The 19,029-nt window shown below is 43.9% G+C and overlaps 1 protein-coding gene across 1 annotated transcript in view; it reads right to left on the reverse strand.

Annotated features, from left to right (window-relative positions):
* cps1 (carbamoyl-phosphate synthase 1, mitochondrial) overlaps nucleotides 1-19,029 on the reverse strand; it is a 146,699-nt gene that overhangs the window by 21,352 nt on the left and 106,318 nt on the right. Inside the window, exons 21-27 of the mRNA XM_055638179.1 lie at nucleotides 18,320-18,438; nucleotides 13,547-13,688; nucleotides 10,858-10,923; nucleotides 10,705-10,768; nucleotides 7,857-8,038; nucleotides 4,560-4,754; nucleotides 2,504-2,571 (exon numbers count right to left, since the gene is read on the reverse strand). Coding sequence (XP_055494154.1) covers nucleotides 2,504-2,571; nucleotides 4,560-4,754; nucleotides 7,857-8,038; nucleotides 10,705-10,768; nucleotides 10,858-10,923; nucleotides 13,547-13,688; nucleotides 18,320-18,438 — 836 coding nt within the window. The remainder of the gene's footprint in view (nucleotides 1-2,503; nucleotides 2,572-4,559; nucleotides 4,755-7,856; nucleotides 8,039-10,704; nucleotides 10,769-10,857; nucleotides 10,924-13,546; nucleotides 13,689-18,319; nucleotides 18,439-19,029) is intronic.

Genomic DNA, 19,029 nt, shown 5'->3' on the forward strand with positions numbered 1-19,029 from the left:
GAAGTTGTCCATAACAGCAACAGGGAACATAGAACAATATAACAGTGGATCAGGCCGTTTAGCCCATAGACATGCCGGATATCATGCCAAGTTATACTAATCTCTTCTGTCTGCACACAATCCTTATTCCCTGCATATCCATATGCCTAATTTAAAAGCCTGTTAAACTCCACTATCATATCTGCTTTCACCATTACCTGGGCACCACATTTCAAGCACCCGCCACTCTCTTTGTAAAAACCTGTCTCACACATCCCCTTTAAAAAATCTCCCTCTGATCCTAAAGCTATGCCCTCTAGTCTTTGATACTTCCACCCTGGGCTCTGACTTGCAGTATCTTATCCAAACCTTTATATACTTGCATCAGGTCACCTCTCAACCTCCAGCACTCCAGAGAATACAATCTGAGTTTGCCCAAACTTTCTTGTCGCTAATATCATCTAATCCAGGCAGAATTCTGTTAAACCTCTTCTGCAAAGCCTCCACGTTCTTCCTGTAATGGAACAACCAGATTACACACAATACTCCAAGTGGCCAAACCAACATCCTATCAATATGCACATACTGACTCTTATACTCAATGCCCAAGCCATGACGGCAGCTTACCATACACCTTCTTTATTACTCCTTGCACGTATGTTGTCACTTTCAGGAAGCTATGGACTTGGATCCCAAGGTCCCTCTGTACATCAATATTGTTAGTAGTTTTGCCAATAACTTACATTCGACCTCCTAAAGTGCAATGCCTCAAAATTGCTCAGATAACACTCCATCTACCAATTCTCCAACCATATCTGTAACTGATATACATCCTGCTGTGTTGTTTGACAGTCTTCCTCACTATCTGCAACTCTATCAATTTTGGTGTCATCTGCAAATTTACAAACCAACCCTAATATGCCAACTTGGACAGCATGGGCTGCTGAAGGACATGCTCCCATGCTGTATGACTATGGCTCCATGAGTTTATGTCATCACAAATAACAATTACCCAGCACGGATCCCTGCGGAACACCACTGGTCACAGATCTCCAGGCAGAGCAACAACCTGCCACCACAACCATCTGATTTCTATGGGTAAGCCAGTTCAGAATCTAAATGACCTAGTCACTTGTTTCCCATGCACCTTAATCTGGATCCTCAGCCTATCATTTTTGAATTATCCTTTATTGTCATTCAGACCTTTCTGTCTGAACAAAATTTCGTGCCTTGCAGTTATACATATAATAAAATAACAAAAACACACAATAAACACAAATTTAACATCCACCAGTGAGTTCACCAGGCACCTCCTCACTGTGATGGAAGGCAAAAGTCTTAAAGTCTGAGGACCATGAGGACTTGGTCGAATGTCATACTAAAATGAATGTAGCATATTGTCCTACCCTCATCAATCACCTTTGTCACTTCTTCAAAAAACTCAATCAAGTTGGTAAGACATTACCAGCCACATGTTCAGCCCCTAATTACCCCATTTTCTTCCCAATTGCAAGTAAATCCCATCCTGAAAAATCCTCTCCAATAGCTTCCCTACCAATGAAGTGAGGCTCTCTGGCCTACTATCTACTTCCCTCCTTAAACAAATAAATGACACTGGCTACTCTTTAGTTCTCTTGGACCTCGGCAATGGCTAGAGGATAAAAAAGATCTTAATTGAAACCTTGCACTCTCTTCTCTTGCCTCCCTCAATAACCCGGGATAAATACCCCAAGGCTCTGGGGATTTATTGATTTAAATGCTTTTCAAGAATCCTTCACTAACTCTTTGATCACAAACTGCCCTAATATTAATATACCTCACAATTATCTAATTATTCTCCATGTCTTTCATCTTGATGAATACAGATGCCAAGTACGTATTTAGTAGCTTGCCTACATCCTTTGACACGGAGCATAAATTCCTTCCTTTATCCTTGAGCTTTCACCTTGCGACCTACATAGATACCATTAAATTATTCTTATATAGTGTAAGTCCTGAATTTATCAGATCACACCTCAGATCCATGAGATGAAAAGTCAGATAAAGGAATGAATTTATGCTCAGAGTCAGAGGATGTAAGCGAGATACTAAACTAGTACGAGGCCGTGGGACGTGCAGATATAACGTTCCAACCACTATCATTTGCACTTGCTCCAGTCAATGATAAGGATGATCTTGTCCAAAACCAGCTGTTCAGATCCTATAAGAGAAAGAGCAGGGATAATCTCCAATGAAACAAAAAGGCCTTCAGACTGTACAGCTGGCTGCTATGGGCACACTATGACAGGCAGGATAATGCTCAACTAGCACTCATGCCACAACATGCCCACACTAAAGTCATTTGGGGGAACAAGTCCAATCTTCAGAAAAAGACAACCAGGAATGAGCCAAAAATACTGTGCAACAATCCCTGTAAATTCAGTTTTGCATACCAGAGTTTAGATGTTTGTTTATTTTATTAAATTGGGCTGATATTTCTCAGACGCCACATGGAACCCCAAGCACAAACATAACAGATCCATACCTTAGGACATAAGATGGTCTCAGCAAACAGGGATATCCCACAGTGTCCGCAAATGAGAGTGCATCCTCCTAGTAGAGAGAAGACACCACATTAGTGAAAAGGTCATTTGCTCAGCACCAAGCATTACTCTGACACTTAGAGAGCATGGTTCACATCCCCAGTTTGACAAAAGGTAAGTATAAATTTCATTGGAATACTAATCAGATCATAATATTGCTACTGAAACTTTATCCAGAACCTTGTGCCTTTCTAGCACATCACCTTATTTGTCATTAGTGTTGGACAGCAACAAAGCCCAAGTATTTAACAAGACAAAAATGCTGGAGTGTCTCAGTGGGCCAGGCAGCATTTCTGGAGAACATGAATAGGTGATGATTCAGTGTTTAAGAAGGAACTGCAGATGCTGGAAAATCGAAGGCACACAAAAATGCTGGAGAAACTCAGTGTGTGCAGCAGCATCTATGGTGCGAAGGAAATAGGCAACGTTTCAGTCTGAAGAAGGGTTTCGGCCCGAAACGTTGCCTATTTCCTTCGCTCCATAGATGCTGTTGCACCCGCTGAATTTCTCCAGCATTTTTTGTGCGCCTAGGTGATGATTCAGGTCAGAATCCATCCTCAGACTGATTATGGTGTGGCGGGTGAGGGAGAAAATGCTGGGTGAGAAATGGGGGGAGGATAAAGATGGCAAATGATAAGTGGATGCAGCTGTGGGGTTTTGTTTTGATTGGCAGATGGTGGACAAAGGCTTGAGATGAAAAGACAAAAAGTGAGAGATAAGGATAGAAGAGATATAAACTGTGAAGCCAGAGGAATTAATATAGGAGAAACGGGACAGGGGAAAAAAAGAAATGGGTACAAATCCAGCACAGGGGAGAAAGGGGTAGCGGGTGGAGTTTGTTTGTAGTTACCTAAAATTGGAGAATTCAATGTTCATACCATTAGGTTAAAAGTTACCAAAGCAGATAATTGGGTGTTGTTCCTCCAGTTTGCATGTGACCTCACTTTGGAATTTGAGGAAGCCTAGTGGCAGCGAGATTCGGGATTCGAGAACAGGGAACAGTGAAATCATAGATTTGCTAATGGGAGTAGTGAGATTGGGAATTCAGCTGCAAAGAGATTAGGAACAGATGAGCAATGAGTTAAATGATTCAGGAACAGAGGTGCAATGAGATTAGCGGATGAATGATAACAGCGACACAATGTCGTGGCTTGTTGAGATGCAGCCTCAAAGCATGGTTGGCCTGGGTTCAATCCTGACCTGAGGTGCTGTCTGTGTGGAATTTGCACATTTGCCCTGAGATTGAGGTTTTGTCTGGGAACTGTGGCTTTCTCCCACATGGAATGGAATGCCAGAAGACGTAGTTTAGGCAGGTACAATAAAATTAAAAAGCACCTTGGACAGATACCTGGGTAGGAATGGTTCAGAGGGATATGCACCTACTGCAAGCAAATGGGACAAACTGAGATGGGGCATCTTTGTCAGCATGGACGGGTTGAGCTGAAGGGCCTGTTTCCATGCTGTATGACTATCCTAATGATGTGTGGATAGAGTAAATGACCTATAAATGATCCTTTGTGTAGATAAGTGGCAAAACAAATTGAAGGGGAGTTGATGGCACATGGGAGAGAATGAGTTGCAGGATTGTTGAATGGTTGACACTACTGTCCTGAGGACTAGCATGCACCCATTGCATTCAATGGCCCACGAATGGGTTGTTAATAGATTAGAGTATCAGGAATAGTAAGGGCATTTTCTCCAGAACCCAACTAACTGTAGACCCAGCCCACATTCTTCATCACATTCTGCCGCAATGACATAGAAACATAGAAAATAGGTGCAGGAGTAGGCCATTCGGCCCATTCAATATGATCATGGCTGATCATCCAACTCAGTATCCTGTACCTGCCTTCTCTCCATACCCCCTGATCCCTTTAGCCACAAGGGCCACATCTAACTCCCTCTTAAATATAGCCAATTAACTGGCTTCAACTACCTTCTGTGGCAGAGAGTTCCAGAGATTCACCACTCTCTGTGTGAAAAATAGCAGTTAATTACCAGAGTCCTGGCAGCTGTCCATGGGGCCTGAGAAACCTGAAGTTCATCAAGTACTGCAGAGAAAATGGAGCGATCTTCAGCCCGGTCAATCTGCTTCGGGTTGGTGCCCAGGATGTTCACACCGTACTTGTACAAGGGGAGGGCTAAATTGTTTGGAATCTGGCCACCCACAGAAACAATGGATCCTTGGCAGCCCTGAGAGGATAAAATCACAATGCAATGACTCAACATAATCAGCAAGAACACAATAATCCGCGGCTCAAATCGTTACTGAAAACGTAAACACAATTGCAGATGAGACAGGTAATTAGCGACAGGAAATCACGGGATGCTTCTTTAAGGCAGACAAAATTCAGAGCAAATCAATCTGATCTGTTCCGAATGAGTTCAGAAGTTAGTCTTACTACCTTGATTGTGTGTTTGAGGAGGTGACAAAGGTGATCGATGAGTGTAGGATGGTGGATGTTGGCTACACTGATTTTAGTAAGGCAATTGATAATGTTCCCCATGGTAGGCTGATGCAGAAGATTAAGATACACGTGAATGACAGTGACATGGTTCAATGAATTCAGGACCAGCTAGCTGACTGGCAGAAAGCAGAGGGTTGTGCTGGAAGAAATGGAAGGCTGGAGGTCCGTGACCAGTGGAATTTGCATATTTGTGCTGTTTGTGATACTCATCAATGACAAACAGAGATGGATTTGTTCATAAGTATACAGATGACCCAATATTGCTAGGGTTGTAGAGAAAGGCTGTCAATGTATGCTGCAGGGTATAAATCAGCTACAGATATTGGCAGAAAAATTGTAGACGGAGTTTAATCTGAGCAAGTGTGAGATGTGTCACTTTGGGAGGTCAAATGTAAGGGGAAAATATACAATTAATGGCATGACCGTAACACCATCATTGTACAGAGGCATCTTGGAGTACATCCATAACTCCCTGAAAGTGGAAACACAAGTAGAGTGGTAAAGAAGGCAATATGATATGTCTTCCTTTCATAAGTTGGAGCATTGGGTATAGGAGTCAGGAAATCATGATGCAGCTTTACAGGACTTTGTTTAGCCTGTATTTGGAGTATTGCATGCGGCTCTCTTTGCCCCATTACAGGAAGGATTTGGAGGTTTTGGAAAGGATGCAGAGAAGCTTTGATGCATGGATTAAGGGTATTAGCTACAGAGGTTGGACAGACTTAGGGTAGGTTTCTCGGGAACTCCGGAGGTTTTGGGGAGACCTGATAAAGTGTAACATTATGAGAGACATAGATAGATAGACATTCAGAACCTTTTTCCCAGGAAGGAAAAATTAAATACTAGAAGGCACAGTGGTGAGAGGGGCAAAAATTAATGGAGATCTCCTTTGGTGTGTGTTGGGAGCCTGGAACCCACTGGTTAAGGCAGATACCATAGTGGGATTTAAGAGACTTTTGAATAGGCATATAGATATGAAGGATGTGAAGCGATATGGATTATGTGCAGGTAGTTAAGAGATGGTCTTGGCAGCATGTTCAGCAAAGACATTGTGGTTCCAAATGAATCTGTTTGAGCTTTTCTGAAGATGTGACCAAAAAGATTGATGAGGTCAAAGCTGTATATGTTGAATGCATGGATTTCAGCAAAGCATTCTATAAGGTTCCATATGGTAGGCTGCTCCGTAAGGTTAGATTGCATAGGATCTAAGGAGAGATAGCTGAATGGATAGAAAATTGGCTTCATGGAAGGAAGTCGCGGGTGATGATGGAAAGTTCCTTCTCGGACTGGAGGCTGTGACTAGTGGTGTGCCTAAAGGTTCAGTGCTGGGCCCATTATTGTTTGTCATCTATATCAGTGATTTGGATGAGAATGTACATGGCAAAATTTGCAAGTTTGCAGATGATACAAAATTGGGTGGTATTGCAGATAGTGAAGATGGTTATCAAAAATTGCAGCAGGATCTTGATTGGTTGGCCATGTAGGCTGAGGAGTGGTTGATAGGATTTAATACAGAGTTATGAGGTGTTACATTTTGGAAAGTCTAACATGGGCAGGATCTACAAAGTGGATGGTATGGCTCATGGAAGTGTTGTAGAAGAGGGATGTAAGAGTGCAGGTACATAGTTACTTGAAGGTGGCATCACAGGTTGATGGTGTGGTCAAAATAGATTTTGGCATATTGGCCTTATCAAAGTCAGAGTATTGAGTATAGAAGTTGGGTGGTATGTTGCAGTTATGTAAGATGTTGGTGAGGCTGCATTTAGAGTATTGTGTTCAGTTCTGGGCACCATGTTATAGGAAAGATTTTGTTATGTTGGAAAGGGTACACAGAACACTTACAAGGATGTTGCCAGGTCACAACGGTCTGAACTATAGGGAGAGACGGAGCAGGCTGGGATTCTATTCTGTGGAGTGCAGGATGAGGGATGATCTTGTAGAGGTATATAAAATCATGAGTGGAATAGATCGGGTGAACGCGGAGAGTCTCGTGCCCAGAGTAGGTGAATTAAGAACCAGAGGGCATAGGTTTAAGGTGAATGGGGAAGGATTTTATAGGAATCTGAGGGGTAACTTTTTCATGCAAAGCATGTTGGGTGTATGGAACAAGCTGCCGGAGGAGGTAGTTGAGGCAGGGACTATTGCAACTTATAAGAAACAATTAGACGGGTACATGGATAGGACGGGTTTAGAAGGATATAGGCCAAATGCAGGCAAGTTGGGCTGAAGTGCCAGTTTCCACATTGTATGACTCGTTGACTATGACTCTATAAAAAGACTATTCTTGTGCTGTACTGTTCTATGTTCTATGAATTAGTGGTACACTCCTAGTGTAGGCAGGACTGTCTCTGTATTATACTAGGGCACTGTTTACCCAGATCTGTCAGCACATAGCACTGGGATACAGCACTGGAGGAGACCGGACTATCACAGAGAAGGGGGACAAGAGGCCTGAAGAACAAAGGGGATATTGTTGATGGGTTGAGACCAGAAGACAATTAAGGCAGTTAGATTTAGATGATGTTGCTTTGCCCGTGTTATTTGTTGCTAACAGCAGAGCGGTGGGATATGACCAACTAGCCAGATGAACCAACGAAAAGACATAGAAAAGCTGACCCAACAATTGCAGAAATGCCCAATACAGAGAGAAGAGCGGTTTGCCTATATTGGCGAATCTGACATTGTGTGTGGACGACGAGGTATCAGTCCAGAGAAGGTGAAGTGTTGTTCCTCAAGCTAATGTTGGAACTCTTTGAGACTTTGTAGAACACCTGCAGCAACAAGAGCCTCATGGGGCAACACTGTGAAAGAAAAGTTACTGTCTCACCTCCTGTTCGTAAATGTCCAGGATCCTTTCCAGTGAGAGCTCCTCAAAGTAGAGCCGGTCGCACTCATCAAAATCTGTGCTGACAGTCTCGGGATTGTGGTTTACAACCACCGTCTTCTTTCCAAGGTGCCGTAGGGTTCGGATACTGGAAACAGCGCACCAGTCAAATTCCACACTGCTACCTGCAGACAAAAAACACTGATCTATTGTGGCAAATACTGGAGTCTGTGCATACAGCGGCATCACAAATCAGGAAATTATAGTCAAGAACCTGGGGTGAAGATGCCATCTCTAAAATAATACACCCAATTCAGTTGTCCGTTTGACCATTATAAGCAGCAATAAGAAACAGTAAAGCTTTTACAAGCCATGTTAACTAAATACTTAATCTGCAACAAAATACCCAACATAGCCTTCAGCTAATGAGTCTGAAGAAGGGTTTCGGCCCAAAACGTTGCCTATTTCCTTCGCTCCATAGATGCTGCTGCACCCGCTGAGTTTCTCCAACACTTTTGTCTACCATAGACTTCAGCTAGTTTACCCAGAACATCCTGTTACTTGTGCTAAAGGGAAGAGATCAACCAACTATTGCTGAAAACCTGCTGAGATAAATGAGGTAAAACAGAAGTCCTTATCACAGAGGCTTGAAGATGCCAAGGCCAAGAAGGACAGTGAAAACCATAGGAGGATGGAACACTGGTGGGGTGGGGAATGATGAGTTTATTACCATCAAGGTAATAGTTGGGATTGGGGGTGATGTTCTCAGGAGGAATAAAGACTTCAGAGGGACAAGGGGGCAGGAGAGTGAATAATGTCCTTAGGATACTGTGGAGGATAGCGGAGACAAAGTCCTCTTGTGGGGAGATGAGGCAACAGTTCTCAGGTGGGTGGGCTAGGGTGGAGGGTACGGCCGCGGGAGGGGGAACAGGATAGGGAGGAAGTGGGGGGGGGGGGGGAGAAGTCCTCAGACAGGGATGGGGAGTGCGCTCAGGCAGGACAGGGATGTGTGAAGTGTGGAACATGGTGAGGTGAGAGATGTCCTTACCAGGGGGGGGGGGGGGGGGGGGGGGGGGGGGGGGGGGGGGGAAAGAAGAGCAATCTTCAGTGGGATGTGATGAGGGAATGATGTCCACAGGGAGATGGTGGTGGGGGGAGAGGAGTCCTCGGTGGAGCAGGTGGATGGTGTGACATCATCACGGGGGTAGGAGAGTGATGCAACATTAGTGTAAATAATAGTTGTTGATCAGTGCAGGCTCAATGAGAAGGGGCTGCTTCTGTACTTTATTTCTGTATGGCTGAAACGGAGGCAGATAGTTCAGATGCATAGAGAGTGCGTATGTGACCGGGGGGGGGGGGGGGGGGGGGGGGTTTGCTTAAGGCTGCTGCTGCTGATAAGAACAATGCCAAAACCACTAGGGCTGCCAATAAAGTACTACCCAAGAAGAGAGCATCATCATTGGCCAGCTAGCCAACCTCAGGCTCATCCAGGAGAGTGAGCAAGTCATAGATAGGAGTGACAGAGAGGTGGTCACACCTGAGTGCAGGCAGAGAATAGACAGGTGACCACTGAGAATGGGAGTAGGCAGAGAGTTCTACAATCGACTGTGGCCATTCCACTGCAAAATACGTACACACTTTTAGGTGCCAGTTGAGGAGGATGACTGTTCAGGGGAGAACAGCAGCAGCCAGGTATGTGGCACTGGGCAAGGCTCTGAGGCACAGCAGGCTAGGGTGCAGTCAGAGAGATTGATAGTGATAGGAGACTCGTTAGTTAGGAGGACAGACAGGAGATTCTGGATGGTGATGGTGGAGGCAGATATGATAGTGGCGTTTATGAGGCTGTTAAATAGGCACATGGAAGTGTAAGGAATAGAGGGATATTGATCATGTACTGGCAGATTAAATCAGTTCAACTTGGCATTTTGTTTGGCACAAACATTTTGGTCTGTTCTATGTTCTGAGATAGTTTGTTAATCCTTCATATTTATTCTTGATAAAACCTGAAATCATCTGTTTGCGGTATAAATAAAAAAGACACCAAGTGCTGGTGTAACTCAGCAGGTCAGGCAGCATCCCAGGAGAACGTGGATAAGTCACGTTTCGGGTTCGGATCCTTCGTCAGACTGTTCCTAGGTATGTTCCATAACATACTCTTCTAAGAAGCAATACCTGAGACACTCCACACATTATATTTCTACATTACCTTTGCCAGTTGGGCTTATCCAATCCCTATGTAGAAAAGTAGGACAAGAGAATGAAAGTTGAGGCAGGGACTGACAAGAATGGATGAAAAAATATAGGTGATCCAAAACTGAATGTTTTACAAGCTAATGAGAAGCTAGGGCTTGGGAGTATTGGTCATCATAACCATTAAGATGATATTGGTGAGGGATTATTAGGAAATGGACAGCAGAGCAGTATCTGAGGTTTCTAGGGTGTATTTCTGCCAAGATGAAGGATCCCAATCAAAATTGTCGACTTTCCTCCATAGATGCGGCCTGACCCGATAACTTCCTCCAGTTGCTCTCACTTTCATTTCTGGAGGTAATGATGGGAATTGAAGGCACTGCTGGCCATTATGGATTCCAAGCAACCACAACACTGCGCAACTGGACAGGTGTGGTGCCAATAGGAGAGGTGCCAGTCGTGGAGTAAGTGCTTGAGCATATTATTGGGTGCACTGAGCTTAAAACAGATACGAGTAGGGGGGATGTTGCATTGTCACCTTCACGTCATTTGTGAAGTGGTTATTAAGCAGCTTCGCTATTGTGATAAGGGGAGAAACATGAGGGGGAATCAGGTCAAGAATGGAGCTGTGATAATGGCAATGAAACTCTGTTTGAGTTACCAATATGGTATGGTCCACAGCCCAGCACCATTATTCCATGGTCGTTAAAATCCAAGTCATGCTCCTGAAAGAGAAATAGAGTTCAGCCATTTTTGGTCACAAGTTTAGAGAAACTCCACAAATAAAAACCAAGAGAGTCTCCATGATACTCACCTGTCCGTGGTAAGTGGAATAGAGGTAATTGGTGATAGCTGGGTACTCTGCAGCTAGTGTGTCAATCTAGTAAAGGGGAGAGGAACATGGAGTGAATAAACCAGAAATGGGCAGTCATGTGCCAACATGCTTTCGGAATCAGTCTAAGTTCCTCTTGCGTTTAAGGCAGTAGAAGTATGCAGCAGGGCGATGCTATCCGATTCGACATCAGTAGATGCCGGCCCTAAAAAGGGCGCATGATCCAGGTTGGCGCCAGGCTGCGGCGACTGAGGTTGCATTTCTGCTGCTGTCTCTGTTTGTTATCGTTCGCCTGATGTAACTAGGAAAATGGACAAGGGAGAGCCAGTAGATGTAGTGTACCTGGACTTTCAGAAAGCTTTTGATAAAGTCCCACATAGGAGATTAGTGGGCAAAATTAGGGCACATGGTATTGGGGGTAGAGTGCTGACATGGATAGAGAAGTGGTTGGCAGACAGGAAACAAAGAGTAGGATTAACGGGTCCCTTTCAGAATGGCAGGCAGTGACAAGTGGGGTACCACAAGGCTCAGTGCTGGGACTGCAGCTATCTACAATATACAACAATGATTTGGATGAAGGGATTCAAAGTAACATTAGCAAATTTGCAGATGACACAAAGCTGGGTGGCAGTGTGAACTGTGACGAGGATGCTATGAGAATGCAGGGTGACATGGACAGGTTGGGGGAGTGGGCAGATGCATGGCAGATGAAGTTTAATGCGGATAAATGTGAGGTTATCCACTTTGGTAGCAAAAACAGGAAGGCAGATTACTATCTAAATGGTGTCGTTGGGAAAAGGGGAAGTGCAACGGGATCTGGGGGTCCATGTCCATCAGTCTATGAAAGTAAGCATGCAGGTACAGCAGGCTATGAAGAAAGCGAAATGGCATGTTGGCCTTTATAACAAGAGGAATCAAATATAGGAGCAAAGAGGTCCTTCTGCAGTTGTACAGAGCCCTAGTGAGACCACACCTGGAGTATTGTGTGCAGTTTTGGTCCCCTAATTTGAGGAAGGACATTCATGCTTTTGAGGGAGTGCAGCGTAGGTTTACAAGGTTAATTCCCGGGATGGTGGGACTTCATATGCTGAGAGAATGGAGCAGCTGGGCTTGTACACTCTGGAGTTTAGAAGGATGAGAGGTGATCTCATTGAAATATATAAGTTGTTAAGGGTTTGGACACGCTAGAGGCAGGAAACATGTTCCCGATGTTGGGGGAGTCCAGAACAAGGGGCCACAGTTTAAGAATAAGGAGTAAGCCATTTAGAACGGAGACGAGGAAACACTTTTCTCACAGAGAGTAGTGAGTCTGTGGAATTCTCTGCCTCAGAGGGCGGTGGAGGCAGGTTTTCTGGATGCTTTCAAGAGAGAGCTAGATAGGGCTCTTAAAAATAGCGGAGTCAGGGGATATGGGGAGAAGGCAGGAATGGGGTACTGATTGGGGATGATCAGCCATGATCACATTGAATGGCTGTGCTGACTCGAAGGGCCGAATGGCCTACTCCTGCACCTATTGTCTATTGCCTATTGACGTTGCAGGGCAGGACATCTAACAAATATGATTGAGTGTTTTGAGGAAGTGACAAAGATCTTTAATGAGGGTAGGCAGTGGAAGTTGTCAACATGGATTTTAATAAAGTAGCACTGTGGCACAGCTGGTAGAGGTGCTGCCTCACGGCGTCAGAGACCCGCATTCACTCCTGACCTTGGGTGCTGTCTGTGTGGAGTTTGCATGTTCTCCCTGTGACCACATAGGATTTTCTCCAGGTACTCCCGTTTCATCCCACATCCCAAAGACATGGTGGTTTGTAGGTTGATTGGCTTAGGTAACATTGCCCCAAATGTATAGGGAAAGCGTGCTAATATAGAAATAGTATGAATGGGTTGACATGGATTGGATGGGCCAAAGGCCCAATTTCCATGCTATTTCTTCCAATTCATTTGACAAGGTTTGTCATGGTAGGCCGAACCAAAAAATTAAGGTGTATGGTATCCATGGCGAGTTGGTTTGATCAAGGATGACAGATGGTGCACAAGCATTAGTGCTGGAACCTGTGATATTTGTAATATATATATCAGTGATTTGGATGAAAATCTAGACATTAGTAAGTTTTGTGTAATCGGAAAGATTATCAAAGAAAACAGTGGGATACAAATCAGTCGCAACTTTGGATCGAATAATGGTAGATGGAAGTTTAATCTGGACATATATGAAATGTTGGATTTTGAGCATTCATGTACAGAGAAATCTTGGGATAAAAGTACATGGCTCCCTGAAAGTGGCAATACAAGTGGATAAAATGTTGAAGAATGTGTACGGCATTCTTGCCTTCACCGGTCAGAAACTGAGTGAAAGCATTTAAAATCCTGAATATGCTGGTCAGAACAGTGATGTGCAAGGGTCTTGGCAGTTTGTGGGATGGAAGAAGCAAAGAAATAAGGTGGAGTAAATCCATGGTGTGAACTAAAAGTTAAATGGTGATAAACTGGGAGTCAGGACCATATGTGAAGAACTCCTCCATTGGGCTCCACACATTACCACTTGTGGGTTCGGCTGGCTGGAGTGCGTTGAAACCAGAGCCTTCTACCTCATTATTACTGCAATGTTGAAAACAATACTCTACAGTGAAAGATACAGCTCTGCTGCAGCAGACAACGTCGGGTCACTGACCTGCTTAATCTGTGGTTTGATGTTCCTCTTTATCCTCAGTTTCCTCGCATCTAGTTCACTTAGGCCAATGCAGTCCCCAATCTGGCGGTCTGAAAACCCATCTTGTTTTGCCTTTAAGAGCAGTGCATCAGTGATGGTTTCACTGGTGGGAGAGAGACACCACAGTGGTTCCATCATGCTAGGTCAAGCCAAGTCAACTTTATTCATCACATACACATACAAGATGTACAGTGAAATGAAAGTGGCAATACTTGCGGGATTGTACAAAACAACAGAACAGAAGGCCTACCTGGAGGAGGTCTATCATTAACTCCTAAACCACACACACTATGTTGATGAAACCTTCCATCACCATGCCTGTGTTATTAGGCAGAGTGGGAATGTAGTTTACTTCAATATACTTCTAGTTCAATTAAAAACAAAAGTTTTATAGTGACATTTCAATTAATGGTAAGATTCAGCCAAGAGAGTCTGCCAAGAGAACCAGGTGAGTTCAAGGGAATGCAACCAGGAGAACATGGGCCAAGAGAAGTCAAGCGTGAAGGGTGTTTTATTGTGATATGTCCCAAAGCCGAACAATGAAATTTTTACCTGCAGCAACACAACAGATATGAAAACATAGTACTCATAAACTCCAACCAAAAATAGTTTAGTACATAAAAACAAACAATGATAGTGCAAAGACAAAACCAGTGCCCCCAAGTCTATGTGCAGGAAGGAACTGCAGATGCTGGTTTACACTGAAGATAGACACAAAATGCTGGAGTAACTCGGCGTTTACAGGCAGCATCACTGGAGAGTGGGAATGGGTGACATTTCAGGTCACCAATATGAGATGCTGTTCCTCCAATTTGCGGTTAGCCTCACTCTGACAATGGAGGAGGCCTTGGACAGAAAGAGCGTTAAAATGGATAGGAAAGGGAATATTAAAGTGTTTGGCAACTGAAAGATCAGGTAGTTCCAGGCGGACTGAGCAAAGGTGTTCAGCGAAACGATCGCCCTGTCTACGTTTGGTCCTGCTCATGTATAAGAGTCCACATTTTGAACAACGGAAAGAGTAGATGAGTTTGGAGAAGGTGCAAGTGAACCTCTGCCTAACCTGGAAAGACTGCCAGGGTCCCTGGACAGAGTCAAGGGAGGAGATATAGGGACAGGTGTTGCATCTCCGCGGTTGCGGGGGAAGGTACCTAGGGAGGAGGTGGTTTGGGTGGGAAGGGATGGGTTAACCAGGGAGTGGTCTCTGTGGAAGGCAGAAAGGGGTGGAAATGGGAAGATGTGACTGGTTATAATCTTCCGACACTTTCACCACCTTCAATGGGATCCCACCACGAGTCCTAAAGAGTGGTAGGTTTGTGGAACAAGCTGTCAGAGGAGGTAGTCAAGGCAGAGGCTATCACAACGTTAAAAAAATTGGACAGATATATGGATAGGATAGGTCTAGAAACATAGAAAATAGGTGCAGGAGTAGGCCATTCGGCCCTTTGAGCCTGCACCGCCATTCAATATGATCATGGCTGATCATCCAACTCAGTATCCTGCACCTGCTTTCTCTCCATACCCCCTGATCCCTTTAGCCACAAGGGCCACATCTAACTCCCTCTTAAATATAGCTAATGAACTGGCCTCAACTACATTCTGTGGCAGAGAATTCCAGAGATTCACCACTCTCTGTGTAAAAAATGTTTTTCTCATCTCAGTCCTAAAAGATTTCCCCTTTATCGTTAAACTGTGACCCCTTGTTCTGGACTTCCCCAACATCAGGAACAATCTTCCTGCACCTAGCCTGTCCAACCCCTTAAGAATTTTGTAAGTTTCTATAAGATCCCCCCTCAATCTTAGAAGCATAGGGTCCAAACGTAGGCAAGTGGGACTAGTGTAGTTGGAACATATTGGTCAGGGTGGGCAAGTTGAGCTGAAGGGCTTGTTTTCACGCTGTATGACTGTGGTCCAATGCAGAGTGGAGTGCCAGTTAGATCGCATCCTTTGTTGACTTGGTGTGGCAGTAGGCAAATTGTAGTGGGTCCAGGTTCTTGTTGGAATAGGAGTTGTATGCGCCTAACCTCTCAAAGCACTTCATCACCACAGTCATTGAGGCACCTCAGCCTTCAGTAATGAGAGGTTGAAGATGTCCGCAAATATTTCAGCCAATGGGTATGCACAGGTTTTATGAACCCGACCAGGTTTACCATCAGGTCCAGATGCTTTCGAAGGATTCACCCTCCTGACATTGACCTTTGTGACTGAGATTGTAATACCACACTATTAATACCATGCTATGGAAGCCCGGCAAGGCACATCAGTGTTCTCTCATTCAAAGCATCCGTAGAATGTATTGAGCTCGTCTGGGAATGATGCTTCACTGTTACATTAGCTGCCCCCTGGCCTTTGCCTTGTAGGAAGTGATGGCATGCATGCCCTGCTACAGCTGCTCAATGGCAGCCTCATCCTCCAGTTTAGAGTGAAAGTCCCTTTTAGCCTTTCCGAAGAGTGCAAGAAAGCACAGCCAAGAGAGCCAGGCGAGTTTAGGGGAGATTATCAAATATGAATGAATGAATGATTGAATGAATGAATGTTTGAATGCATGAATGAATGAATGCATGATGAATGAATGCCATTTTATTGTCACTATACACATGTACAATGATATTAAAAGCAGCTCCTACTCAGTGCAGACATGTAATTAATCAAAAACAAAACAAGGGGGGGGAGGGGGGGGGGATAAGGTGCACAGTTCTGCGGCGCTATATACATATCTATAAAAAGACAATGGATGAATAGAGTGAATAAATAGGATTCCTATATACAGTATGGGTTATTGCACATAAATACCCAAGAGAGAAAGTTTTAAGTAGATATGCAAGGCTATTATTTTCTTTCAGTGCCCAAAACGCGCTGCCAGGGACTTGGTAGAAACAGATACAATAGCAACGTTTGAATTGTATTTAGACAGGCGCATGTACAGGCAAGGAATAGTGGAATACAGACTATGTGCAAGAGATGGGGATTAGTGTAATTGACATTTTGACGGCACTGACACTGACACGGTGGGACAAAACCTCTATTACTGTGCTGCACTTTATTATGCTTTCAATGTTTCTATGTTAATACAGAAATTTCTAGAAGTACTCAGCACGCTAAGCAGCATGTGTGAGAGAAACAATGTCAATGTCTGATGCGAGGCATCAACATGAAACAATAACTCTGTTTTTCTTTCCACAGAAACTGCCTAACTTCCTGATCATTGCCAGTATTTTGCATTTAAACTTCAAAATAAATATAAATTATGCCACAATTAATCCACAAAAGTAAACTCAATGCTAGTATTTCAAGAGGGCTTGATAACAAAAACAGGGATGTAATTTTGAGACTCTATATGGAGGTAGTCAGGCCACATTTGGAATATTGTGAGCCATTTTGGACACCATATCTAAGAAAGAATATGCTGGCTCTGGAGAGGGTCCAGAGGAGGTTTACAAAAATTATCCTAGGAAAGAGTAGGTTAACCTATGATGACCGTTTGTCGGCACTGGGCCTGTACACACTGGAGTTTGGAAGAATGAGAGGGGACCTCATTGAAACATACAGAACAGTGAAAGGCTTGGATAGAGTGAATGTGGTGAGAGTCTAGAACTAGAACCCATTAGTGGGAGAGTCTAGAACTAGAGGCTATAGCCTCAGAATTAAAGGACGTCCTTTTAGGAGAAATTTATTTAGTCAGAGGGTGGTGAATCTGTGGTATTCTTTGACTCAGAAGGCTGTGGAGGCAAAGTCAATGGATATTTTTAAGGCAAAGATAGATAAATTCTTGATTAGCACAGGTTATGGGGAGGGCAGGAAATGGGGTTAGGAGGGAGAGATAGATCAGCCATGATTGAATTGCGAAATAGACTTGATGGGCCAAATGGCCTAATTCTACTCCTATTCCATATGACCTTAAAATAAGAGATGGTTCACAGAACATTCATTTACGATTACCAAAAGCAATTAGTTACTTCTGAATTCCTGGATTAGAAGCCACAAAAACGTTTAATTTCAAGTGAAAGAAAGTAAATATAGAAATAGGCAAAGTAAGAAGAGGAAGCGAAAACTATTTTGCAAGCTTGCCATATGTGAAATAGTATACGTTAACTTTCTATTCTTATATGTGCGTTGTCCATTCTCATTCAAATTATTGATAGACAATTACAAATATCAATGGGCCCAGCACTGATCTCTAAGGCACACCACTAGTCTCGGGCCTCCAGTCTTATTGTATGATTTGCCTGTAAGTGTGCAGCCCCAACAACTTTTGACACCATCCAAGTGTAACAACTGCATTACTGACACCGTAGCAACCACCATTGGCACGTGATGGCATTTCCAAAAGGTTCTGCAATTACTTGCCCAGGTTATGCCAATAGCACCTCCCAACCCGTGACCTCTCCCAGCAAGAAAGACAGGGGTTACAGGTGCAGCACAATATCCACGTCCCTCACCAAGATGACCAACGCCCTGACTTGGGAATATATTGCCGGTCCACAGCTGTACAATCAAACACACTCAAACATTGTCTTGATAACAACGGGAGGAATCCAGATTTCACCTCTGGAACAGCTCTTTGACAATATTTGGATCAAATAATAAGATCTAGACCCTGACAAATCCCATGTTGTGATCGATCATTATATCGTTTTGTCATCTTATCATTATTTACCCGCTATCAATGGTCATTACAATGCGTCACGTCAGCAGACATCACTAGCTGATAGATATGGCATCAATGGGCACAGTTACCTGTTTTGTTTGGAGAGCCGTTGCTCCAGTTCTACGATTCGCTTGAGTCTGTAGAGGAACCATTTGTCAATGGCAGTCAGTTCATAAATCTCATCCACCGAGATACCGCTGTGCAATGCCTGGCAGCAGAGGGAGAAAAATACCACAATGGTAAGCAAACGGCCAAGTGAGAACAGCATGAGAAGGAAGAGAATGATTGGTATCATTATAACAGGTTAATAATCAGTATTTTAAAAGTAGTGGAAAGATGCAAGGTTCTGGGTCTCGTTGCCTGCAATTCCTGTGCCAGATGGGAACGTCTGGATGTTTTACATATGCTGGGACTGTCACATGTAATCAGGCTCAAGGACTTCTAATATAACAGGGAGGTCACTTGGTCCATTAGGTCTATGCCAGCCCCAAGGGAGCAATTTCATCAATCCCAATCTTCTCCTTTCCATGTACACCTGCAAATTATTCTCCCTCTCTCAAATGCCCATCAACCACACCTTATTTTTTGTCATTCCCTACATTAATAGGTAACTTCCAGTAGCCAGCAGATCTTTGGAACACGCACGGGAACCCACGGAGATTCAGGGAACACGCAAATGCCACAAAGACAGCACGCTCAAGTTTGAACTTGGTCCCTGCAATTTGAAGGAGTGGTACAAACTGTAGCACCACATTGTTGCCCTTAGACCTTGAAGGGCAACTGGTGTCACCATGGACAG

The sequence above is a fragment of the Leucoraja erinacea genome, chromosome 7, assembly GCF_028641065.1.
Source record: "Leucoraja erinacea ecotype New England chromosome 7, Leri_hhj_1, whole genome shotgun sequence".
Taxonomy (NCBI): Eukaryota; Metazoa; Chordata; class Chondrichthyes; order Rajiformes; family Rajidae; genus Leucoraja; species Leucoraja erinaceus.